The sequence below is a fragment of the Podarcis melisellensis genome (genome assembly GCF_964234715.1).
Source record: "Podarcis melisellensis genome assembly, chromosome: 6".
NCBI lineage: Eukaryota > Metazoa > Chordata > Lepidosauria > Squamata > Lacertidae > Podarcis > Podarcis melisellensis.
This window is the reverse complement of record NC_138538.1, coordinates 43,710,188-43,736,771: the sequence shown is the minus strand read 5'-3', so window position 1 is coordinate 43,736,771 and position 26,584 is coordinate 43,710,188. Positions and strand designations below refer to the sequence as shown.

At 45.4% G+C, this 26,584-nt stretch overlaps 1 protein-coding gene across 3 annotated transcripts in view; it reads left to right on the top strand.

Moving 5' to 3' along the window:
* Nucleotides 1–26,584, top strand: part of DEF6 (DEF6 guanine nucleotide exchange factor) — a 44,833-nt gene that overhangs the window by 12,473 nt on the left and 5,776 nt on the right. For 2 of the 3 annotated variants that reach the window (XM_081915580.1, XM_081915582.1), the window contains exons 2-7: nt 9,891–10,031; nt 16,594–16,779; nt 20,014–20,241; nt 21,385–21,531; nt 23,590–23,698; nt 24,989–25,287. In XM_081915580.1, coding sequence (XP_081771706.1) covers nt 9,891–10,031; nt 16,594–16,779; nt 20,014–20,241; nt 21,385–21,531; nt 23,590–23,698; nt 24,989–25,287 — 1,110 coding nt within the window. Of the gene's footprint in view, nt 1–3,978; nt 4,040–5,605; nt 5,629–9,890; nt 10,032–16,593; nt 16,780–20,013; nt 20,242–21,384; nt 21,532–23,589; nt 23,699–24,988; nt 25,288–26,584 lie in introns of those variants that run through there. The other variant, XM_081915581.1, reaches the window with a different exon arrangement.

Below are 26,584 nucleotides of genomic sequence, written 5' to 3'. Positions count from 1 at the left end.
TAGGAGGATGTCACGAATGTTTGCAGCGGAGTCATTGTATTGGCAGGTAGTTTTAACTAGATGACTTTTACAGTCCCTTCCAACTTTATGATTCTGTGACGTGTGCCTAGGTGCCCCAGGTCCAGAAAATAGACAAATTGGTATTGTATAATCTGACATGAAAGAAATGTGACATTTTCACCAGACAGATGGTCAGAACATCCATTTCTCTGTTCCTCACACAAAATCAAGGCTTGTTGAATCATCCTTACCCCCTATAATGCTGAAATCCTTTGCAATCCTTGCCCCAGGACTCACCGCATGTTGGGGAAGGAGTTTGCCTCCTCTGACCATTTTGGAGCATGTCTTTCCTCTGTGTTACAGAACTTCAGTCTGCTAACCCTGGTTTTGCCACGAATGCAGTGTCTGTCAGCTTTTAACATGCAAGGCAAGCTCCAGATCTGAAGCTAGAAGGATCATTCCAGACTCTGGCAGTCGCCTCCAAGCGTCCCCAACCAGGGAGAAGAAAAGGAGCTTCATTCTCCTTTTGCATTAAACATTCCACCCCTGAGTCATGCTGGCGCCTGTTGCAGAGCACGGTTCTATGCCACACAAAAGCCGATTATAGTGCCACATTCAGCTTAGAGAAACGAGTCCAGTGTGCTGCAGATATGGGGAAATGGCACCAGAATGCGTATCTACCACCTGCCTTGAAGCAATGAAGCTGTCTTTTTCAGGGGCAGATTAAAGTGGATTGGAGCTCACAACCAAGTGTTCAGGGTATGGGGGTGTATTTTAATCAGTTCTAATCAGTTGTTCACAGCTGCTACCACCATTCATGGAGAGTGGTGGATACAAATAAATACAGGAGCATGCACACCCTCACAGTCTCCATCACCAGGTTTGTTAAAAAGATTCTAGTTTCTGTCCTAGGTGCCTCTGCTTTGAAAGATGTTAGGTAGTAGGGAATGAGAAAGGGCTATGCCTGAAACCCTTGAAGAATCACTGCTGGTCAGAGAGTAGGCAGGGATAGGTTATATCAAGGCAAAGGTATACTGTAAAAGGTAAAGGACCCCTGGACGGTTAAGTCCAGTCAAAGGCAACTAAGGGTTGCGGCGCTCATCTCACTTTCAGGCCGAGGGAGCTGACATTTGTCCACAGGCAGGCTTCTGGGTCATTTCTGGTGCACCGCAACGAGTGCTGGAGCTCATGGAAATGCCATTTACCTTTCCACCACAGCAGTACCTATTTATCTACTTGCACTGGCATGCTTTCGAACTGCTAGGTTGGCAGTTGCCATATCAGGGATGGGGAGGCTATGACCCTCCTACTAGTCCACAACTCTCATCATCATTGGTAGACCATCCTGTTTTGGGCTGATGAGTCCAACAACATATTGGAGGGATGCATCCCTGAGCTATATAGTGGCTGGCACGTTCTAAAGCAGCTCCTTTTTTTTTTGCACCTTTCTTTTTCAGCCTACTTTTAGCATGGGGTGTCCCATCTTTCCTCGTATGCCTTGCATTTTTGACATTTCATTCTCTCTTGTTTCTGCCTTCCATATTGTGGTGGTAAAGTATGTATGTGCCACCCCTGTCTCTCATGTTAAGCTAGTCCTGGTTCATATGCCATGACTTGTTGCCATGACTGAATTCAGCCCCAATCTGCAGCACCCACAGAACATGACTGAGTTACAATTTCACTGAGCATATTCCTGTACCTACCTGTAAGAGCAGGAACCTCAGAGGGCCCAGTCAAGGATTTGGAGGGGATCTTTTATGTTCTTAGACAGGGCATGTGACTGGAAAAACAGTGAAAGAGGAATGCACATTTGGATATGTCTAATTACTGAGCCAGGCCAGTAATCAACAAGTCTCCTACCCAGGAGGCACTGGACTCGCACAGCTGCTGCTATGAATTAAAGCAAAGAACACTGTGCGCTCCAGCCCATCAAGTGATCTCATACAGAGGAGACGTTGTCACAACCCAGATTACAGCTCTGTGTCTGGGGTTGGGAATGCCAGAAGAGGCAGGGGGAAGTATGCGTACATGTTTAGCAGCCAGCACATCACTCAGCCTTGGAATCGGCCCATGCACATCCCTCTGGAGGCACCTGGCCTAGCCATGCAGGCTTGGACACTGGCTGAACTGTTGACTCACATAAAAGCAGGAGTGTCAGTGTGTGGGAGCAGAAGGAAGTGTATTGCTAGGTGTGAAAGCAGCCAAAAATAGGCCAAAGAGGGGGAAACCTTCCTGATCATTCAAAGTCAACGTAAGAAGGCACGTTGTCAGTAGCTGATCCTTTGCTAACTCCAGCCTAGTGCTGTAGCCATGGTATATGTGTCCATCCCTGTCTCTTTCTCTCTTTGCTAGCCTCTGTGACTCACTCAGAGATATTTTGGACCTCTGCCCTGAATTTCCAGCTTTCATTTACTAAAGTTTGTGTCTGCCTTAGGTGGCCGCAAGAGGCCACTGATTTTAGCAATGATGGTGGGGGGGGGGGCTGTGAAATTGTGCCTGGATAGATGGCACCCCAAACCCTGGTTGGAATGCAAATTGCCCCTCTCACTGGTTATCAAATGGATTATCTGAGATTGATTATCTGAGCGGGATTAATCCTTCATCGATTTAATCTCCACAGATAATAACTGAGGCAGGGTAGCTGCATGCCTTTGTACATATCTCCATGTTTGTGCGCATGTATGTATGAGAGAGTGTGAAATGGCCACATGCACCACTAGCATGTGGGGTCTAGTTAAGAGTGAATGTGGCTGTCAGACCAAAAAATATTAGCCACCTTTGCTATAGCTTTTTAAATTTTATTCACAGACTGATAAGGGGAAATGTTCAGACAAGTAGGCACGCACATTGAGCCTCCCCCACACCTTCCCTGATGGGCTTGTACTGTGCTTTCAAGTTCCTGTGGTGGGCAGGAATCTCAGGGGCCCACAGCATTAGACATTATTGAGAAGAAGGCCCTAAATGTGTAGAGCTATATGTCCTCCAAGTTACTGTGATCCCTGATCAGCAAAGTCTCCCAACCAATGGAGGAGCCATGTACATACAGTGTCCTGACAGCAAGCAGAGTCTACAGATATCAGCAGGTAGCTTAGCCATGCAGGTGGCAGGTAGGGTCAGATGAGTGTTTCAGGACCCTGGGTAGCTTCAAGCAAAGAGCTTGCTCCCCTTCCCAGGCCCTAAAGGACCCCTGACAGTTAAGTCCCATCACGAATGACTCTGGGGTTCTGATGCTCATCTCGCTTTACTGGCTGAGGGAGCCGACGTTTGTCCGCAGACAGTTTTTCCAGGTCATGTGGCTAGCATGACCAAGCCGCTTCTGGTGAAACCAGAGCAGTGCATGGAAACACCGTTTACCTTCCCACCGGAGCGGTACCTATTTATCTACTTGCACTTTTACGTGTTTTCGAACTGCTAGGTTGGCAGGAACTGAGACTGAGCAACGGGAGCTCACCCCATCATAGGGATTCGAACCGCCCACCTTCCGATCGGCAAGCCCTAGGCTCAGTGGTTTAAACCACAGCTCCACCCAGGCTCTACCCCTTCTTGAAGTGGGGAGTCTCAGCGCTCATCCACATGTTTCTGGACACAGACCAAAAAACTACAGACGAAGAACTGAGTGGAGTGCAGGGGGCCTGTGCAGGAAGCCTTAAATACCTTGGGAACAGACCTGAAGGAAGCCTATGTGCTCCATCAGGCCCACCCTCAAAGGGAGCCATGCCTCCAAGCCTGTGTGCTATTGACCAATCTGCAGGCAGGTTTGGATCCACTTCCTGGCTGGTGAGGTGAGCGTTGAGCCTCCTTGCTGGCCAGGCAGCCTGCAGCACCACAGAACCAGATAAAGCTGGCTTACCTTCTGCCCTGCACTCTCTAGGCCCTGGTGTTATCAGCAACTGAGGCCCTTCTTCATGTGCCTCTTCCATGTGAGAGGTCTATAGGGTGGCAACAGGAGAACGGGCCTTTTCTGTGTCCCGTCCCCCCCCCATTTGTGAAATGCTCTCCCCAGGGAGGCTCGCCTGGCATCTTCATTATATATCTTTAGGTGCCAGGCGAAAACTTTTCAACATTCTATGGCTTTTTAAATGTGTTTGTGGGAGGGGGTTTGTTGCTTGGTTTCTGTTTTTGTTTTATTGTTTATTTTGTATTCTCATTTTGTATTTTTCTGTTGTGAACTGCCCTGCGATGAAGGGTGGTATGCAAATTTAATAAACAATAACAATAATAAGGGTGAGGCAGTGGGTTGGCTGCATGCTGTGATGGAAAAGTTAGTTTTTGCTGGGCAGGTTGGTTCACCAAGTGTTTTCTTTTCCATTTTCCCTGCCAGCAAACTGTTAATGAAAGGCAGCTTCTGATTGGCCAGGGTTCCAGGAGGGAGAGTTGAGAAGGAGAGACAGTTTTTAGGTTGGGAGGTAGGGAGTGAGAGTTGGTTCTGGGTAGAAACATCCACTCTGAGGAATATATCAAAAGCTAGAGAAGGGAGTCTCTGAGCTTAGTGTGAAGGATAGTTTGTGGTGTCCTGTAAGAGTAATAGGCCAGGAATTAACTGGGAGGCTGAGGCTGAGGCTGAGCCAGGAGAAGTAGAAGCTGTGAGAAGACAGTCTACTTAGGACTCATTCCAGTCAGGATGGGAAAGATTATTCTACATTGAGAAGACTTCCAAACCAGTTAAGAGGGGTGTGGTGATCCCTTGGGTCTGTTACTTGGAGTACCTCAGGAGTAGGGTTGTCAAAGGGGTGTGTAACTGACAGGAAGTACCACCTTGTTTAAGAAACAAAGTATTAAGCGGCAACAGTTGTGCAACAACTGAGAAAGAGCAGAAGTGAAATAACATTAGAATCTGAAGTATCCTTTGTTTTACCCACTTTGTGTCATAAACTTCCAATGTTTAATAAAATATTTCTTGTTTATTTGATCAAATCCTGCCTAAGACGACAAATTATTAAATTTCCCCTCACACAAGTCCCCCACATGATAATCTGGGGTAGTTTGTAGGAATTCGGATAATTGGTGTTCTGTGAGGTGGGTGCGCTATATTTAAGTGAGGGCGAGCCCAAATGCACCAGGGGGGGAAATGCTGTCACGCCATCGCACATGCAAGCTCTGCACTGCCTGAAATGGCAGCATGGGGTGTGCATGTGCCTGCTGCCTCCCCTTCAGCCACCCTATGGCTGAGGGGGAGGCAGTGGGCAGACTCCTTGGAGGATCTGCGCAGCGTGTCCTGCCCTGGCTCACCCCGCCCTGTTGGTGGCTTGCCCCACCCTTGGGTGCAGGGCACACACCGCCCCAGGTGTCCAAGCAGCTGGCTACACCGCTGCTTAGTTCCCCAAATTATGCACAGCCAACAAGGCATGGCCAATAACAACAAGCCCACGCTGCCCCTTCACACATTAACCAAATGGAATGCCTCTTCTATCTCTACGAAGAAGTCCTTGATTGCCCCCACTCCTTGATTGCCCCCACTCCGGCCTCTGTTTTCTGTAGGCCATTGTTTGAATTTGCATGAACATATTTAGCAGCAGAAATGCTGAGTCATCGAACCACAGTTGTATGATTTGGCTGATGCTAAAGTCTTTATTTCATATCTTTTATTTGTTGCTTGCATTTTAAGAGTGGATGAAGAAACTAGATTTGGTAAGTTCCAGTACTTTGTCTCCTTTTTGCACTTTCAAAAGGGCATGCTGGCTTGGTGCTGTAGAAAGGTAGCAGATAGTTAAATTTGTTGTTTTTAAGATTTGTTTGCTGAGAGGGGAAAGGACAGGTGCTTGTAGGATTTTTATTTATTTATTTTGCCTTAGGTGCCAAAATAACTTGGTTGATCTTGGGTGCAATGCATCTTGACAATTTTTGCAGGTGGTGGTGCAGGGAGAGAGACCCATTTGCTGCCCTATCTCAGACAGCAACATTCATAGAGAATTATTACCCATCTGGCTAGGTTTCCCCAATTTAAAAATATAAAAACATAGTAAAACATCAAACACTAAAAACTTCACAATACAGGGCTGCCTTCAGATAATGCTATGACTACTGATCATGGTGGCTATATATGATGTGATCTGTCTCTGAATAGCAGTTGCTAGGGAGCAACAGTGGTGAAAGAATATTGCCCTTGTGTTTTGCTTGTGGTCTTTCCGTAGGTGTCTGCAGTGGAGGCTAGTTCATTAAGGTGAATGGTTCACTTCCCCACTCACTTCAGTCCACTCACAGCCAATCTTCACTTGCTGACCTCCTTAATTACAACTAGTCCAGAGGTGGCACTGCCTGTCAGAGCCCTCCTTCTTAGACTCTAATGTTGCCCTTGTAGAACTCAGCAGAAAGGAGGATGGGGACAAACCTAGAATTAGCTGGCTCTGCCTGTCATTGCCTCTGCCTCTACCTGTTGTTGGATCTTTCACCCTTCCAGGCCCAATGGGCCCCAGCCACTAATAGGTACCTGATTGACCACTGTGGGGAAACAGGATGCCAAGCAAGACACACCTTCAGTTTGATCTTACCATAGGTATTTAGGCGCCAGCTCTGAACCTACAGAGCACAGTTCTGCCTAAGTCACATGCGATAGGGAGAAAAGTTTATGGAAGGTATATAAATGGACTTTGCTTAAGCATTAGCTCATATGGTATGAGAGTGTCCTTGAGCTTGTTCACAAGCTTTTTCAACAACAGTGATTGGCTCGGTTAAATAGCAGCCCATTAAACCTTTACAGTAAATAAATGCAGTTAATGGTTGTGCTGTAGGTGATTTGCAAATGTAATTTTTAATGCGTTTTCTTCTAAGCTGCCTTGAGGGAGAATATGATTAGAGTAGTAGATCAACTTTAAAATTAATTAGTGAAATAGGTTAAATAATTTTGGGTTTAAAGCAAGATTAAACACTGTCCACAGGGCATTTTAGAGTACACAGGGAAAGGTTACTTGAAGTGGCCAGACAGCAGCTCACTCAAACCTACCTCTTAGAGATGAATGTTAAGGAAAGCAGATAGGATGTGCCCTCTAACAGTTTCCACTTAAGATAGTTAAGAGAGTATAGCATGAATGGACTGTAATTCTAATTTAAGCCCTTAAACCCATAAGTTTCCACTCACCCTTGTGGCCAATAGCACCTTTGGGGGAGGGCGTGATAATGGATGGAGGCTGTGGCATCCTTCGTCTGCACTGTGGCCCTAATCCGAACCCCCCCTCCTCCCACAGCTGCTTTTTGAGAAAGAAGCTCCAAATATGGAGCTCCCATGTCACATCTAGTTTGATACTGCAGACAGGTTTTGGCAGAGCCCAACATAACTGCAGAGGTGATACTTACTCATCTTCTCACCTTTCTCTAGAGGACTTGATTTTCTGTCTCCTACTCCCTCCCCCCCCCCTTGCTTTCAGACTTTTCTCATGACTGGGATGTTTGGGGTTATGCATGGACCTAGAAAGCTAAAATTTGGTTGTCAGGAAGGGGAGTACCCTCTCAGTTCCAGAAGTGGCTAAAGTAGCCTCTCAGAGAAGTGGCTAACTTAACCTGTTGTGGCAAAACCAGAGTATCTACAAATGCAATATAAAACATAGCTAACATAATCTAAAAGTAGTAAAACTAGTCAGCCAGTTAACTTTCCAGGGGTTGCTGGTTGCTGCCTATGGAAATATCTAACTATATCATACTCAGAGAAGACTGAGACTAAAGGAGAAATTTCAGCGGGTTTCTTGAAGCCTAACCATGTCTACTCAGAAGTTGGTCCCATTGAATTCAGTGGGGCTTACTCCCAAGTAAGTGAGGTTAAGATTTCAGCCTTTGAGTGATACAATGCAGGGGAAAGGCCATACCTCAAATTATATCCTCAGCATCTCCACCTAGGGCTGGGAGAGACTCCCTGTCCCTGAAAACCTGGAGACCTGCAACTGGTCTGTAGACATACTGAGATGGACCACTTAGTCAGGCTCAGTATAAAGCCGTTTCCTGTCTTCCTGAAGTCACACGCTCCCAGTTCCTTCTGTTTATTTTGTTTATGCTTTTACTTTGTTTATATTTGATATTTTATTATGTTTAATTTGTATGTTATCTGCTTTATAAATAAACTCAAAGAAAAGCAGAACATAGACATCGCTGTTGCTACTATTCCCCTCTGCCAACACGATGGCCTTGATCCAATTTGGGATCTTTCTGCTGTTGCTTTTTAAGTAAAGAAAATGACTGTTGGGAGATCCTTTCACATATATCTGGCTAGGCTCTCAGGCAGACACTGCAGCAGATAGCAGCCATTTTTCTGGCAATAGTGAGCCTCTTCCAGCTAACTAAGCTTTATTCACCTTGGCAGTCTGGTCTTTTGGAATTACCCAATGTGCCTTTTATGTAAACTTTCCCCAGTCTCCCCCCCCCCCCGTCCCCATGCCCAAGTCACCTATGGCAAGCAGTTTGCCCGCCTGGAGTGCAGCCAGGACATCTGTTCTACAACAGCACGTATATCAATTCCAGAAGTGGTACACACTCAGACAAAGGAGAGAATTTTACATTGTTCGGAGATTATTTACCCTCCAATAGCTGAGCACTCAATACCAAACACCATTATGCTGGGTTGAATGTGAAAGATGAATAGGGTGAGTTTCAGATGATGCCAGCTAATCACAGCTTGGTTTTGAGGGAGGGAGCAGTTGCCCTCTATTTTTTGGTTATGGGGATGGAAAATCAGGGATGAGACATTCAATGCAGGACAAGGTCCCCTTCTCTTAATATTTGCACTGAAGGGATTTTCTCAGCAGGCAGTTTCTCTTTCATTATAGTGCTGCTGTAGGGTTGCCAACTTCCCCACCCCTTTGCCCCTTGCAGAGCTCCTATGCACAAACAGCTGGATGAGAGCTGAAACTTAACAGCTGAAGCTTTTTCCAACACGAAGCTACTAGCGATGGATGGTACAATTCTGAGCTGTTGAATCTCTGCCTGTCATGTAACTATTAAAGGCACATGAGACCTATGGGGGTGGGGGCAGGGGGTGGGGTGGGAAGCTGGCAATCCAATACAGCAAAGGTAGAAGAAGCTGCCCTTCCTAGTAATCTCCTTTCCACAAAAATTTAAGGCACACAGCCACACCCCCTTTTGAATCTAATAATCATATGGACAGAAGTGCCTGGCGTGCTCTGGTCCATGGGGTCACGAAGAGTCGGACACAACTAAACGACTAAACAACAACAACAACAATCATATGGAAAAGTGTCCTAGGCACACTTCCTTGACAGTAGGTTTTATTGACAGCATGTGGGATTTTCTTCCAAGCAATGTATTTATTATTTGGTTGAAAGTTTGATTGGGTTAATAAATCCCTACACCCACCATTTATTTGCAGAATAGTTTCCTTCTTTCTATTTGAGGGTAATTTCAGGGTGTGAGTCAGAAGTGTATTCTGGGATGCCTTTAAACTTTAAAGTGTTGGATATTATTTTATAGGAACATAGGAAATTGCCTTACACCAAGTTTCTAGGTTTTCAGACAAGAGTCTTTTTCCAGTTCTACCTGAAGATGCTGGGGATTGAATCCGCAGAGCATCTTGGCTATGGTGCTGCTCACCCCCACTTTTCATCCTATTGCTTAGCAGCTAAATAGTTTAATCCTTGAAGTGTCACATATCAAATGCCCTAAGCCAGACTGTTTTATTTTTTAAATTATCATGGGACCATAGTTTTGGCTGCCAAGGTCCCACACTGCCAAGGTCCCATGTCTTTGGCTTAAACATCAGCAAATGCAGACACATGACATGGGGCATCAGTAGAGGTGTGTGGGTGAGGGAGGCTGAACCCTTCCCCACTCCATTCCCTACTTGTTATGTCAATAAGGCAGATGTGAGGGGGGAAAAATATGTCTACCCTCATTGTGTCTAATTTGGTTCTGTCTTGTCCTGATGGCCTGTCTTCCCTCCACTCTCTCAGGTGCTCTCTCACAACCTGTACACCGTGCTGTGCATCCCTCATGATCCTGTGGCACTGGAGGAACACTTCAAGGATGATGACGATGGGCCAGTATCAAGTCAAGGGTACATGCCATATCTCAACAAATACATCCTGGACAAGGTAAGCCCATTTCCCCTTGGATCTGTTTGAAGCTCCTTCTGCTTAGATCAGGGATGGAGAACTTAGGGCCCTACAAGTGTCTAGGCGGGAAAGGAACAGTTTTTCTAGTTTCCAGCAGGAGCAACTGTGCACACTGATGATTGGCTGGTGATTTGAGATGTAACAGGAAGAACCATAGCTGTCAACATTTCCTTTTTTTAAAGGAAATTCCCTTATTCCGAATAGGATTCCTCGCAAGAAAAGCGAAAAGTTGACAGCTATGGGAAGAACATAGGAAGCTGTTTTATACCGAGCGGGGCCATTAGTCCATCTAGCTCTATGCTGTCTACACGGACTGGCAGCAGCTCTCCAAAGTCTCAGGCAGGAGTCTTTCCTAACCCTATTTGGAGATGCTGGCGATTGAATTTGGAAACCTTCTTTCTGCTAAGCAGATGGTCTATCATTCAGCTGCAGCTGTGCCTTGTCCACTTCCTACCCCATCCCCAGAGCAGTTTTTCAATTTAAAATCCCCCACTGACTTAGTTTGGCTTTTTTTTTTTAAATGTAACTAAGACACCGAACAATTGTTTAAGTGGATCAACTTACTAGGAGCACTCCTCTGAGTGGGGGGAAGAATGGGTAGAGGGGCAAAAAGGAAGAGGCAGCCCACATTTTACGTGAAAGCTGTGTATGACGTATGAGGCACAAAGGAGGAAGGAAGCAGAAGTGGGATGTCAGCCCTTCCAAGTGTGGTCAGATTTGTGCTACTTGGAGGATTTCCAGTTAATCATAGTTTCTTGAGTATCTCCCAGGCTTTCAAGGAAGGAAGCTGTTAATCCTGATTTTCATATTCATGACCACTTTATATAGAGGGACTGTGAAGCAGTAATAAAGCCCCTTGCATGGAATACTTGGCTTTGGTGGGCTCAGAGCATTTCAGTGTGAATGGAATCCTAGTTAAGGTTGAGAAAACAGGACAGCAAACAGGAGCAGGTTTGCTGCTTCTCTTCTTCTCCCCACAACCCACCATCAAGCCCTGGGGAATGTGCAAATTTGTGTCAATGAGATTCAAATGATTTTTAAAAGTCTGCTGGCAAAAACCCCATCTTAAAGATCTGTTTGGATGCTTGTTAGGAAGAGAGGATTTAAAAATAAGAAACTGGATTCCTAAAGCCTGATATTTCTCTCTGGTTCTCTGTATTTCAAAGGCATCTTTGTTCCTTGAAGGGGAATGTTATGAGCTGTCTTCTCCAGGCTTAGACACATACACACACAGAGAGAGAGATCCATGGCAGCTTCATAGGGTTGTTCCTGCCATGTGGCAAGCTGAGCTAGCTGAGCTTTTTGGATAAGGAGGTGGAGTCCGAGGGTGGCAGAACAAGCAAGGGCCTGCTGCCAGCCATAGAACAACTTGAAGCCTAGACACACCATAGGCCATTTTGCTATGGTGGCAAAAACTGTTCAAAAGTTTCACTGTTTGGATTTGATATCCTGCTTTATCACTACCCGAAGGAGTCTCAAAGCGGCTAACATTCTCCTTTCCCTTCCTCCCCCACAACAAACACGCTGTGAGGTGAGTGAGGCTGAGAGACTTCAGAGAAGTGTAACTAGCCCAAGGTCACCCAGCAGCTGCATGTGGAGGAGCGGAGACGCAAACCCAGTTCCCCAGATTATGAGTCTACCGCTCTTAACCACTACACCACACTGGCTGTTAAACTGCAACCCAGGGGTTGGGAGAACCTGTGGCCTTCCAGGCCTCGTTGTACTACAACTCTCGTCATCCCTGACCAACAACCCTGTTGGCTGCATGTAATGGGGGTTGGAGTTTAACAAAAGCTAGAAGGCCACCAGTTCCCCATTCCTGCTTTAAACAGTATTTGCCATCACAGCAAAGTGGTGGCAGCACTCAGCACTCCGAAGGCCCCCTGTCGGTTTTTCTGGTCCCCCTAATGCCTGATTTTCTGATGAAGGACATTAGCACCCTTCCTCAATTGTGCTACACCATGATGACTGGTTGTGGGAGAGGGGGGCAGGTAGAAAGAAGAGGAGGAGGAGCGGCGAGCATGTGAGCCCTTTTGTTATATACAACTCTTGAGCACAAAACTCTTCCTTGTAAGCCTTCCCCCTCTCATCAGGGGAGATGGGAGTTGTGGTCCAGCAACATCTGCAGGGGCCCATGTTCTACATTCCTGCTGTAAGGGAATTCAGGAGTGCTCAAATTACAGGGGCCCAGCACCCTTGCCTTTTGGGATGACATACTTAAGTTGCAGTGCAAAGCACACCTAGGAGGGAGTACACCCCATTGAGTAGATTTGAGGAAGCCAGTTTAGGATTCCACTGTTGTTTATTGTTTTTAGAAGGCTTTGAGAGGCATACTTTGGTGTAGTCCTGGTGTAATCCCACTCCACATTATTGAGTAGGCCTGACTTGCACTGCAACCACCAGCCCAACAGAATAATCATGCCTCAAGATGGGAATGCAGTCTGAGAATACTCTTTCTGTTAATTTGGATATCTCCTCCAATTAGCAGGAAACGTGCTACCTTCTCCGGTGACTCACCACCCAGCAGCAGCCGTACAGGGAGCAAAAGAAACAGCTCAAGTGTGAAATGATTAAGGAAACAAACTAATGCATATAGAGAATGTGCTGTTTTGAAATAAATGATCTGATTGTCATGTCGCTCTCTATCAGTTGTGAAGACATGCTGTTTTGAGTCAAGCATGGGTTGGGGGGGCGGATTTGCCCTCAGGAAAGCCCTTTTACCCTAGTGTAAAAGGTCACAAATATGCCTACAGAAGATCCAGGTGGTTTGCACTGGCTTCATAGTCAATGCTGGTCCTACTTAGAGTAGACCCATTGAAACTAATGAACTTAAGTCCATTATCTTTAGAGGGTCTACTGTGAGTAGGACTAGCATTGAAAACACCCCTATGTGTGCCCTATGTTTCTCTTGGCATAGCAGGGAATCTCAGATCTTGACACACAATCAGGTTTTGTTTCAGAACCAACAAGTTTCTCATTTCCAACTATCACACAAGCCAGTCTTTGCCAATGCACTCCCAAAATTCTGTGAAATTAAAATTCCAAGGCTTGTTGGTCAGGTTAATGTATATGAATTTGCTAAACACACTCAAACTAGCTTCATTAATTATGAGTAGATGGGCGGGGTATAAACAATAAAATAATAAATTATTATTGTTATTAGAGAATTCTGGATTTTCAAGGTGAATAACTTAGGCTTTGTTTTTCTTTTTCAACAAAGATAAATGGTACAATTTATCAAGTTGGACCCCTGTAATCTGGGCACTTCTGAATTCCCTTACAACCAAGTATACAGAAGACACCCAGAACATATTCCTGACCTGTATCATCTTGTACGTGGATGCTTTTCTTTGCATCTTCTGGATTTTGATGCACTGTCACGATTAGGACACATCAACAGAGTGCTGATTTTGAAAACTGGATGCACTTTACCCTGTGCATCCTGTTTTCTGTAATCTACATGGTCTGGAGGTTTCAGTCCTGATTTGCCCCCCAGACCTAACAGGTGGTGCTTTCTGCATAGTTAGACTTTTGCTTAGTGGCATGTTTGTGACCTGAGGCAAAAAGGTAGCTAGTTTTGCCAAGGAATTTTCTGATAATGCACAAGTGTTCCAACTTGGAAATCTCGACAGCTTTTACATGGATGTAGCCTTAAGACTCTCCCAAATAACAGGCACACTTTGCAGGACTGTAAGATACCAGAAAGGCCTAGTTGGCAATGCTAGGCTTCAGGCTTTAAAACTTAAGGTTTAAATTCAGAGAGAATTTAGACTCTTTTATTTGCAGAACATGGTTTACGTGTCAGCTGTGCATTATGCAGGGAGCTCTGGACTCTTCCGTGCCTTGGATAAAGCACAAGCTTGAGTCATGGGGCATGTGCTGAATTCCTGGCTGGCTGCCACTCGCTGCCCACTCCAAATGATCTGAATGCCAATTTATATGCAGGCAACCCCAGCTACAAATCACTAGGATGATCATAGCTGTTTCATTATCCTTTTGGTCCCCATTAACTAGTGGCAGAACTGGCACATCTGCCTAGTGTTATCTTGGCATGGTAACCTTTTGCTGAATGAAAACTGTGTAACAGTAGTTTAGAGACTAGCTATGGAAGATGGCCAGATAACACACACACACACACACACACACACACACACACACACACACTCCTGTTTAAAGAGCCAGGGAACAATTGTGTATCACTTCCCTTACTACATAGTACTTTTTGAAGCTTGATGCAATTGCACAGGGGAAGCAAATGAAGTGCTGGTGGCTAACAGACTGAATCGGTATTTCCCTAGTTCAAATGTCATCTCTGCCATGAACTCGCTAAGTGGCCTTGGGCAAGCCAGTCTTTCTCAGCCTCAATCTCTCCCAACCACCTTTCTCCTTTGCCATATGGGAGATAATAATATTGATGATTCACAAGCCACTGGTTGGCTACTGTGAGAACAGGATGCTCGCTGAGAGGGTCACTGTCCTGATCCAGCAGACTCTTTTTGTGTCCTCACGCTATCTTAGTCAACGTCATGGTTCCCTTGAACTCTGGGGAATTGTTGCATGTGTTCATCTGAGCTATGACTAGTATCTAAAATTCTTATGAGTAGGTGAAATAGTATGTTGTAATTGAAAATTAACAGAAATGCAGAAGTGTTTCTTTTTTAAAAAAAGAGAACAATGACAAAAGTTAAAAGACTAATTAATCTGTATTATCTGAGTCAATTTACTTGGATGGTTTCTTGTAAATGTGTGGTTTATTCTCCCCATCTGGTTCTAAAAGCCTCTTTTATTCCAGGGGTGGGATTTGGGGGGTGGGGTGGGGGAAAGAGATGGTGGCTGGATTTTCCAAGTACGGTGGTACCTTGGGTTACATACTCCGCTAACCCAGAAATAGTACTTCGGGTTAAGAACTTTGCTTCAGGATGAGAACAGAAATCATGCTCCAGTGGTGCAGCAGCAGAGGGAGACCCCATTAGCTAAAGTGGTGCTTCAGGTTAAGAACAGTTTCAGGTTAAGAACGGACCTCCGGAACGAATTAAGTATTTAACCCGAGGTACCACTGTAGTTCTCTACCATGGCTGGTGCTGGGAGCCACACTACCAAAGGAGGAATATTATTATTAAGGTGCATTAGGATACATCTGCCAGTGCAGTGTTATAAGTTAGGAGAGAGTGCTCAGAAAACAGATGAACTATTTTCTGAATACTCAGCAAGAAAGTTTGTAAATGCCAATACCCCAGCTAAGCAAAAATGAGTTCATCTATTGCTAGTCAGTTAAAGTAACCAGATGCAAAAGGATATTGGACTCTTTTATCACCAACAGTTGTGCAGATAAGGACATTGCAGAAGAAGCAGCTTTTCTCATCTCTTTATGAGAGGGAAATTGCTGGGTCCCTCCCTGACTAGTGTTTTATGGCAGGTGTGTTTTGCAACAAGTTCTTGACACGATAATAGTTAATGGGAGTGGTGAATTTATTCTGTTCTATTAGCTGTTTTTGTGATGCTTCCCCAGTACTACCACATTATTGCTGTCCTGGGGTGCTATAGCAAAACAGGAACAGAAATAAACCAGAACATTCATGGTATCAAAAGTTATGGGGTTTTAGCAGGATGTTACATGAGATGCACTGATTGGAAATGAAGCAGTGTGACACCCCAAAACCTATGTAGCTGAAAACTGTGATGAAAGCAGGACTGCCTCAATATCATCACAAGCATCACAAACATGAATGCCTAAGAGAAAGGGCACATGGAGGGTTCCTAAGCCCAGTGTCTAAATGATATGTCCCATAGAAAGAGCTGAAACCAGGTGCTTTGAGATAATAACTGGCTACCATCAGATGCTAAATATGTATATGCACTCCACTGCCAAAGATTAAACCGTAGGAGAGTAACCTCTGGTCTGAAGGCCATATATATCGCACAACTGAATTTTAGTGGGAGGGGGGAGCCCAGAGGGAGAGAAGGAAGGTGTCGGAGGAAAAAATGGGGAGTGAGCCAAAACAGATGTAGCAATGGAAGGGTGAGGGGAGAAGCCCTTTCTAAATGATCAGTTCAGACCTGGAAAGAGCGACCTGTCTTTCCACTGATAGTCTGTTGGATCGAAAGGAAGAGGTGAAGGGGGGTGCGAGAGAGAAAAGGCTGTAACATAAAGAGAGAGAAATAAGAGGGTGTCTCTGGCCCTACCCATTGCTGGCTTTGACCCTAATCATTGCCAGCATGCATCACCTGACTGGACACCTGAGAGCCAGTGTGGTGTAGTGGTTAGAGAGTGACCTCCTGTTGCTCTGTCCCAGCTTCTGCCAACCTAGCAGTTTCAAAGCATACCAGTGCAAATAGATAAATAGGTACCGCTGTGATGGGAAGGTAAATGGCATTTCCGTGTGCTCTGGTATTCATCACTCCACTCAACCAGTCACTTGATTAGGCCACTGTAATTCTGTTGATACAGCCTAGAATTGCATTAGGTTTGTTGGTTTGCTTGCTGCTGCATCACACTGTTTGCTCCAGAACACTAGAGCTATCACTTACGTTTTGTTTGCAGGTAGAAGAAGGTGCTTTTGTCAAGGAGAGTTTTGATGAGCTTTGCTGGACCTTGACAGCAAAGAAGAATTACAAGCCAAACCGGAATGGGAATAGTGTTGTATCCCATGAAGATGCTTTCAAACTTTGGTGTCTCTTTAACTTCTTATCTGAAGACAAGTACCCTCTTGTTATGGTTCCTGACGAGGTATGATTGCTTTTAAGTAATACTATTTTTTGTTTTGCAGTGCTTTTGATAAGGGATGAGTCACGCTATGTATATTTTGCATCGTTAGGGCTTAGCCATGTGATTATAATCATTGTCTGAAGTGCAATTATATACATGTCTGAGTCTAGCTATCATAGATTTCTGTATACAGGCCTGCAGATCCAAACTATGCTGCTTCTTGCATCATCTGATCGCTGCTCAAGATTCCACCCTGTGTGGCCAAGGGATGAATATGGTGAACAAGAAGATGCCCTTTTCTACATGTTAACATGTTGCATGTCCCTATGCAGCCTGTGAGAGTTTCTGCTTTATAGCCCCTGTTTTGCTCGTGCTTACAAATCTCCTGCACAATATATGATCTGTTATACTCATGCCGATTGTTTTTTGATTGACCCAAAAACAAGCGTTCTTGTATCTGGAACATAGGAAGCTGCCTTATACAGAGTCAAATCATTGGAGCATCAGTATTGTCCACTGACTGCCAATGATTCCCCCAGATTTTGGGTGTGAGTGTCCTGACCCTCACTGCTAGATGAAGAACTGGAACTGCAGACTCTTGTTTCTGCCAAAGGCTTTACTGCAAAAGTCAAAACAATGCAAAGTTACAAGGAGCCACAGAGATACATAGGCATGGCCAGGCACAAGCTAAGATGTTGACCCACAAGCAACATGCCCCCTGGATCTTTCTTATAAAAGGATGGGGCAGGCACAGCAGTTAGTGCAAGCAGCCAAAGTCTCAGGGCTAGGCAAACGAACATGCACTCCTCCATGTTAGGCGTGGGAGGTCTACTTGTGTTAGCACTGGCATCTCCTTGTTCTTGGAAGCACTGTCAGTGCGTGCTCAACATCAGATTTATACTCTGTTGCCTCCTTAAAAGCAGAAGGCTCTGTGCTGACAGGAGGAAACACCTGAATAGCAATATCATATCTCATTGGGGTTGAATTCTCTGTTAAGCCACTTGGCCCCTCCCCTGGATCATTGTTTCCCAGCTCCCCTTCCCCTCCCTGATGTTGGACATCTGGCAGGGATTCCCTGGAATTTCTCCTGTCCCACTGGGACCCTCCCCAGAGTCATCTAACTGCAGCTCCCTGATCTTCTCCTGCTGCTTCTCAGGATCCAACCAGCCCTCCATGACAGCTCCATGGGGCTCCAGCTGGTACTTACCAGCCCTAGTCCTGGATATAGCAGGGACTGAACTTGGGACCTTCTGCCTGGAAATGATGCGCTCTACCACTGATCTATGGCCCTTCCCAAAGTGCTGTATTTCACTTCTGTTTCTCAGTGTCCCCATAGCAATTTCCATCTGCTTCCCTTACATCCATGCTTCTCCTAAAACTGCAGGTGCTTTGGGTTTCATAAATGCTGAATTTGCACAGTTGCACTCATACATGCAATCACACCGGATACATTTTCTTTATTTTTCCACACACACAAATGGGTAGCCTGGAGCTGGCCTCAGGCAGGGTAGGGTGGGAAGATTTTTTGAGGGTGGGGGAATAAGATTCTGTGAGGTGGTTGGATTCTGGGTTAACACTGTGGCTGTGTTTAGCTTCTGCTGGGAGGAGACTAGCCAACATGTGGACAAGGTGTCTACATGAATGCATGCAAAAGGGTAGTGCCACAGACTCAACATTAAAAAACAACAACCCCAAACCAAACAAGCCAGCTTGGAGGCGGAGAGAAACAACGGCCAGGAAATGGGACGGTGTGTGACTTTCATTTAGGCCAGTCAGGCAGAAACATGCATGTCTAATTAATGTCATCCGTCCTTTAGAGCGAGAGTGTAAACCCAGTTCATGTGTGCAATGAGAGGATGCAGGCTGCTCCTCATGCTGCTTTCTGTTGTAGACTGAAAAACTGCAGCTCTGGACACACCCATTCTTAAAACATGTTGAGATACGAATCTGGAACATGTTGGCTCCACCCAAAGGGTTAATTGCAATAAAGAAATGCTGTGCAGTCTAGCAGAGCCGGTAATAACAGCAATAATCTCTAAATTCCACAAGACATGTTGTTGGAGGGAAGGAGATTTCCTTTGCTCCTTAGTACAAAGGCAAAATCTCAGTCAGGTGGTTTGTAAATCTAAAGACCAGAAACTAAACCCTGACTCACATTGGTCCCAAAGCCAATAAAGACCTAGCCAGAAAAGAATCTCATATAGTTTCCAGGAGTTTCCACTGCATCTAGCTCATCAGATGATGTCAGGTGTGATGACAGCCATCAAGCTTTTCTCTCCCCTGTGTCTGACACTCTTTCTCCATCCCCCTTATAGTTCAGCAGAAAAGGCCCTGTGTGCACATGCAGTCATCAGCTACGCTTCCTGTTTCCTACCAAGGCATTTCCTGTCTTGAAAAAGCATGCTGTCTTTCTAACTCCACCAACAGTGGAGTTGAGCATCCGCTAGCGTGCATTTGTTTTTAAAGAATTTGGTGGTTTTGTGTAAGAATCCACAATGGATGAGGATTTTTGATTTTTAAATCTAGCATTGGCATCCGGCTTCTAAATAGTCAAAATAAACAATAAATCCTAGGAGATGCTGCAAACTTCCGTGCATCTATACAGAAGTATATCCCATTGAGTTCTGTGGGACTTCACACCTAGGGAAGTGACTATGAGATTTCAGCCTTCAGGTGTATTTAGATACCTTTTCATACCACAGGTAGTGGCAGCTGTGGCTAATAACTATGGGGACTAGTAGAGTGGAATGCAGGAAGGCCAAAGTAGACAAAGCCAATGACAGGCAAAACCAACTAATTTTACTTTTGTTTCTGTCCATTTCCCTGTTGGAATGCAGGTAATGGAAAACTCACTAGGAATAAACACATTATTGTGCCTGTTTTGGTGGCAGCAGTGGCAGCAAAGAAGCAATACTTCTCTGCCATTCTGCAATTGGGACGTTGTTTTATTCCTTCTGGGAATAAGTTCCATTGAACTGAATGATACTTCTAAATAAGTGGACTTTGAATCTTTCCCCTGGGTACAGTTATTGGAGAATTTTAATGGATAATATGTCACTGTATATTGTTGCCATGTGGAACCACAGAATTCTTGAAGCAAGAACTGACTTGAAGCAATAAGAGTCTATGGAGTGAAATTCCATGGCACAAGAAGGAATTGTATGTGATCCCAAGGGGAATTCAAATTACATCTGATACCTAGAAGTAGAGAACATGGTTAGTTCCTTCTCTGCTGACTTCCCCTGCTTGTTCCAGGTGGAATACCTCCTGAAGAAGATCTGCACAGCCATGAGCATTGAGCTCAACTCTGGGGAGTTAGAAGACTTCTTTTCTCAAGAGCCTCAACAGCAGAGTGGTTTGACAGTCTGGCAGTTTCTTGACTTGGTAAACTCGGGCCGGTTCCTACGAGGAATTGAGCGTGAGGCTATTAGCATGGCTGTTGAAGAAGTCTACCAGGAGATCATTGGAGATGTGCTCAAACAGGTAAAGAGCTGTCCTTGATTAGGAAATCCTTTGCTTGGGTTTGTGGAACTACCTATGAACAGGAAATAATACACGGGGACCCAGCACAGCTTTCTTCCTCTCTAATAAAGTCTGTATTGGCCTGATGGAGACTGCATCTACTGCACATTCTAGTTACCTTTTTGGACAATGATAACAAGAGCATTAAAGGGGTGGGAAATGATCTAATTTGTGGTATTTGAAGTGAGAGGAACAGTAGAACAAGGTAAGGGGGGGGGAGCAACCATCTGGGAAGAGACCAGAGAACCTACACTGATGTTTATTTGTCTTTTCCTATAGAATGGTAACTGCATATGCTAAGGATAATCGGGTAGGCAACTTTTAGGCTTGTATGCATGTTCCATTTTTCTTCTGGGTTCTGCACACCAAGATGTAGTTGCTGTATCTACCAGCTAGCATGGGATTTTGCATGCCAGTCCTTTGGAAGATTTCCCACACTTTGCTAATCCTGATCAGTCCTGATCAGTCAATCAGCCAGTCAGGAATCACAATACCCTTGTGGCCTGTGAGCTGTCAAAAGTGCCAAATCAGCATGCCTGACAGTGGGAAATTCTGGAAGCTTGCTGAGTGTACAGCATTGAGGATATGCCAGCAGCCAATGAGGAAATAGGACACTGTGCTAAGTCCACTGCGCAAAGAGGAAGAAAACAAGTCAGCATTCCTGACACCCACAAGCCACATGGTCCTGTTTGTAATAGTTCAGGCAGATCAAGCTCAAGGTTCATTAAGGTTGATATCTAGCTCATTCAAAGGAAAGGCTCAAGTAGAAAGCCTCCTGCTAGTTGGTGGCAGTTGTTTATTCCACATCAGAAGTAAATTGGCCATGTGGGAAGTTGCCACATAGATGCAACCTCATATAAAGCTAGTGATAAGGTATACCTTTCAGAATATACAATATGCATGTATACACTTACACATACCTGTGTAAGATAAGCTGGAGATCAGTTGACACAATCCATGTTCTAAATTTGCCAGTTTCTTTGGCTCCTTTGTGACACAAATCTGTGCTATGGCTGTAATATAGGTGGAGTCTTGCAAAGATCTTTGGTACAGAGATCTTTGTTTACTCACTCTCTGTTTCTCTGTCCCTTTGGTTGGGAGCAGGGCTATCTATGGAAGAAAGGTCATCTGAGAAGGAACTGGTCTGAACGATGGTTCACCCTAAAGCCCAGTGATCTCTCTTACTATGTGAGTGAGGAACGGAAGGAGAAAAAGGGGAGCATTTCTTTGGACAGAAACTCTTGTGTGGAGGTAATTCGACATACTCTGAAATAAAAGGAACATGATAGGCAGATGCAGTCCTCTCATGAGGCAGCTGGTGACAGTGTGTGGCTTCTCCTCTCCCTCTTCAGCCAATAAAAGTCCAAGATGGTCAATGACAAGTCCAAAATAATTCATAATGCATATTATAAAACACTAAAACAAGCAGTAAACCATAACTATTAACCGTAACATGAGGCAGCAGCTTGAAACATACAGCAAGTTTAAGCAATTACATATATTAAAAATGCCTGGGGGGAATAAATGTTTTTGCCTGGTGCCAAACAAATTGTAATGTAGGTGGCAGGCATACTTCTTTAAGAAGAGGGTTCTGTAACCTGGCATCACCAGCAGGAAAAAGTAAAGCCCTCTCCATTACTGTTTTATTCTGTGTTTCTGATATGGAAGGCACTTTGAGAAGAGCCTCAGCAGAAGATCTCAAAACAAAGGGTGTTATCCAAGATGATCAAGGGTCAGGAAACCAGGCCTTAAGAGGAATGGTTGAGGGAATTGGGTATGTTTAGCCTGGAGAAGCAAAGATTGAGAGGTGTTATGATAGCCATCTTCAAATATCTGAAGGGCTATCACATGGAGGATGGAGTAAGCTTGTTTTCTCCTGCTCTGGAGGGTAGGACTCAAACCAATGGCTTCAAGTTATAAGAAAGGAGATTCCAATGAAACAGCAGAAATAACTTTCTGACAACACGAGCTGTTCAACAGTGGAACAAACTCCCACAAGGGGTGGTGGACTCTCTTTCCTTGGAGGCTGTTAGGTAGAGGTTGGATGACCACCTGTCTTGTATGATCTAGTTGAGATTCCAGCATTGCAGGTGGCTGGACTAGATCACCCTCGGGGTCCTATCCAACTCTATGATTCTGTGATCTCCACTTACACAGCAGAACGTCCTCTTCTCCCTGTGTGCTTCCTGCGCCCTCCCCATATCTGCTCCAGAGGCTTAGGGGATCCCCAGGACGTATTTAATGGGTGTGAGGAAAGAGGAGAGAAAGGGGAAGGTTCCACTGAACAGCCGGAAGTCCTTGGTCTGGTGGAAGCAGTTGGATGAGCGCTGTCCATACTGAGAAGGCCTTCCCCCAAATATTTAAGACCTTCCCCCAAAAGGAGAAATAAGAAGGAAATTACTATATTGCTGACAGCCAAGTATGGGGAAAACAATGTAGAATCAGTAGTGCCATCGTGGCACAAAGTCCAGGTCCTCACTTGACAAAATGAATACGAGAGCCTCCAAATGCAGCAGGACTTGTTTATCACACTTTGACATGAATTTTAGTGCACATTAATGTCTAAAAATGCGCCTCCCCCACATAAGTCCATTAAGACCATAGGGCAGTATCCAGTGAAATCAAGGACTTATGGCTGCACAATTGAACTTCCTCTCCTCTCTGCACCCCCTAAATATGTTCTTGGTTCCCCCAACCCTCCATAGCAGATTTGGGGAGGGTGTTTGGGGAGAGGACATTCTGTTGCATGAATAAAAATCCTTGTGGTGATGGAGCTATTTTGTTGGATACCACCCAGAGTCTAAAATTACCTATTGCACCACTGAGAGGAATTGAGGAGACAAGCCATGCTGTGCCTGTTAATAGTGAGGACAGGGGACGGATGGACTGGATCCAGTCCAGAACTGGCCCGCCCTCCATGGCCCACTTTTGACAGGTGGGGAAGGCCGCCATACCTATCAATTGCCTGACTCTTCCTTTGCAGCCCCAGCTCATACTGTATGGGAAGATTTGCAGCCATGGATTGAAGTCAAGCCAAGGCTGTAAAGATAGTTGCTGAAAGTAGGGCTTGCAATCAGCACTGGGTGTAAATTCAGTGCTGACTGTTAGCTCCACTTTCAGCAAGGAGTGGAAGTCAGCAGGGTTGCAGCGTCTCCCAGGCTGGGTTGCAGAGCCTTGATGGGGATGTTGTTTTGTGGTTGGGAAAGGCAGGGGTGGCCATCCTTGGCTTGAGGCATTTCAAGCCTTGGCAGTGTTCTAGGTGGGCTTGTGGCTGAAGGGAGGTGTCAACTGTTCCTCCTTTATTCAAAGATCTTGCCCGACAAGGATGGGAAACGGTGTATGTTCTGTGTGAAAACACCTTCTCGGACGTATGAAATGAGCGCCTCGGATACCAGGCAAAGGCAGGAGTGGACGCTTGGTGAGTACTGTGGCTCTTCTCTCCTGCACCTTTGGAGATTTGCTGAAATTAAGATATGAAACTGAAAGTAGCAAGAGCCTCTGGCCCTTTAGGTAGCCTTCATTCATGGATTGACTTTCTCCCCGTATGACTTGAACTGCCCAAGCTAAAGTAACTCACATGGCCAACATTTTTTGAAAACATAAAAACACATGATTCTGGATTGAAAGCCAGTCTTGTGTAACTATTTGGGATTTCAGTGCAGATTATTTTAATATTGTCTTCTGCGAGAATCTTGGCCTCCTAGTAGTAGCTAAATAATATTGAGTGTTAGAAATAGGAGACAAGATAATATGGAACCACAAGGTCTTGCCAGTCTGACACTTCTGTGTGTGTGTGTGTGTGTGTGTGTGTGTGTGTGTGTGTAGAGTTCTTCGTTTGCATACCACAAAACTTTTATGAATTTGCAGTATGAAAAGGAAGTTTGGTTTTGCTTCCTGTTGAATAGCATCAGACAAGAAAGCAGATATCCCAAAACTCTGGGGGTCATGGGTGCTGAATGTTGCAACTCTTCCTTATTTCATTTCTCTAACGTATTTTTATGTTGCCCATCATCAAAATCAATTGCAGGGAAGTTTTAAAAAAATTAGAAGTGCAATTCATGAAAACAATGAAAATGATTAATCAGACAAGCAGATAATGGAACAGTTCAATGAGGTAAAAAGCCTGGGCAGCTAAGGTGGCTTATGTTTATGCTACGTTGCTTCCAGGTGAGCCTCCTTGGAGAGGATGTCCCCATGACAGGGGTGCTAAATCCCCTCTCTTTCTTTACCTGCCTCACTTTTGAAAAGGGTGAGGCTTTAGAGAAGAGCCTCACAGGAGATGGTCTAAGGCATTGGTGGGCCACATCCCTTTGAGGTAACCTTCCAGGGGCTACATGCCAGTGGTGGGTGGAGCCAGAGGCAAAGGTGGGAGGAGCAATTAATGTAAATCTTACCTCTGTGCACTAGGCTTTGTTTCTACATGCACTCACCTCTCCTCCATCCATGGGAGCAAGAGACATTATCAGAATTCAAGGTCACATTCCAGCCAGGCAAAACCAAGAAGTAGGGCCAGTAAAGGGTGTGGCCTAGGAAGATCCCTGAGCACTAGATATAAAGACATCAAGATCCATATTTGGACCCTGGACCTGAGTTTCCCTGACCCTAAGGGATAGAGAAGTGGTTGTGAGTCAAGCGGCTCTTTATAGTCGCTAGCCAAGGCAGCCCCTATGTCCCCTTCTGACATCTCTGGCCCTTCCTCCCCTGGCAGCCATCCAGATGGCAATCCGCCTCCAGGCCGAGGGCAAGAAGTCTCTGCACAAGGACTTGAAGCAGAAGCGGCGGGAACAGCGGGAGCAGCGAGAGCGGAAGAAGGCTGCCAAGGAGGAGGAGATGCAGCGCCTGAAGCAGCTGCAGGAGGAGAAAGAGCGCAAGCTGCAGGAGCTGGAGCTGCTGAAGGAGGCCCAGCGCCAAGCTGAGCTCTTGCTCCACGAGGAGGAGGAGCGGCGCCAGCAGCAGCATGAGGAAATGCAGAGGACGCTGGAGATACAGTTGCAGGAAGCTGAGAAGGTGGGTTCAAGGAGAAGGGCAAGGGGGCTCCCACATCCACAGCCTGCCTGGTAGACAAGATCAGCCAACAAAGATACGAATCCCTCCTTGGCATCTTTGGTGGGTCAGTCAGCTTGCCAACAATACCCAGGAGGGGTTAGGAATGCCGTGGAATTTTTAGAGGCTTGTTCAGTGCTCTAGCTTGTGCAATAGGTCTCCTTGGGACCTTCAGCCTAGACTGGCTAGGCAAGGAAGCTGGACGAGGAGGGAGCACAACCTTTTGAGAAGCATGAAGTGATGGAAGGCCTGCTTTCTCTTGCCTTAAGATTAGCAGCTCACATGCCTAAGCACTGCACTATGGTTTTGCTGTGTGGTGCTATCCAGATGTTCCAAGTAGTGCAGAATACAGTGGCTATACACTACTGATGGAGGTGTAAGACCAACAGAATGTGACATCTCTGCAAAAATATCTGCATTGGCTGCCCATGTGCTACTCTGCCAGGTTCAGGGTTCTTGTAATAATATGCAAAACTCCTGAAGCCAAGCTGGTGCCAAATGTATTGCTCTGCTTTACTGTGGTCCACATCAGCAAGGCCGAGAGGGGGGTCTTGTGTGGGCAGCCCAGGACCTCCATACACGCTGCCTAGACTTGTGCCCCGGGGAGATCACCAGAGGCACACTCCATTGTCTGTCAAGTCAGACGGATGCCAATAACAAGCTTATATAGTTGTTAACTGCTGATATTAATCGAATAGCTTGTTATAAATAGGGGCCTGCTGTATACTAGAAACTGTAATGTCACCTTGTTTTCATGGCATGCAGATTACTTATTATTTGTTGCATAATTGTGGCACATCTAATGCAAGCAAGCAAGCAAGCTGTAAAATGAGGCAACATGCATCAAGTATTACTCAGGCTCTGTGCAACAAAGAACTGTGTCCGAAAAATATTTTTCTTGCTTCAAGTGGAATTCTGTGCAGTCACTACCCAGCTTCAGAGTGACAGACATATTCCATAGTGCAAAACATCCAGCTCGGCATTGTTATATTCATCATGGCATCATTTAATAGCCACCAAGGCAAATAGGCAGAAATCTCCTATAGGGGAGGTCATGGACCTCTCTTAACATTCCAATAAGTGTTACCTCCCCCCCACCCCACCCCCACAAAAAAAGAATTCCAATCTGAGGCCCACACCCCACTGAGCCACTCACTTTTGCTTCTTTCTACGCTGCTAATTATTGCATGCCTGTCTTCGTACATCCACAAATCTGTACTGGAAATGACAAAAGCCATACCAGTCTGCACCAACGGCTGAG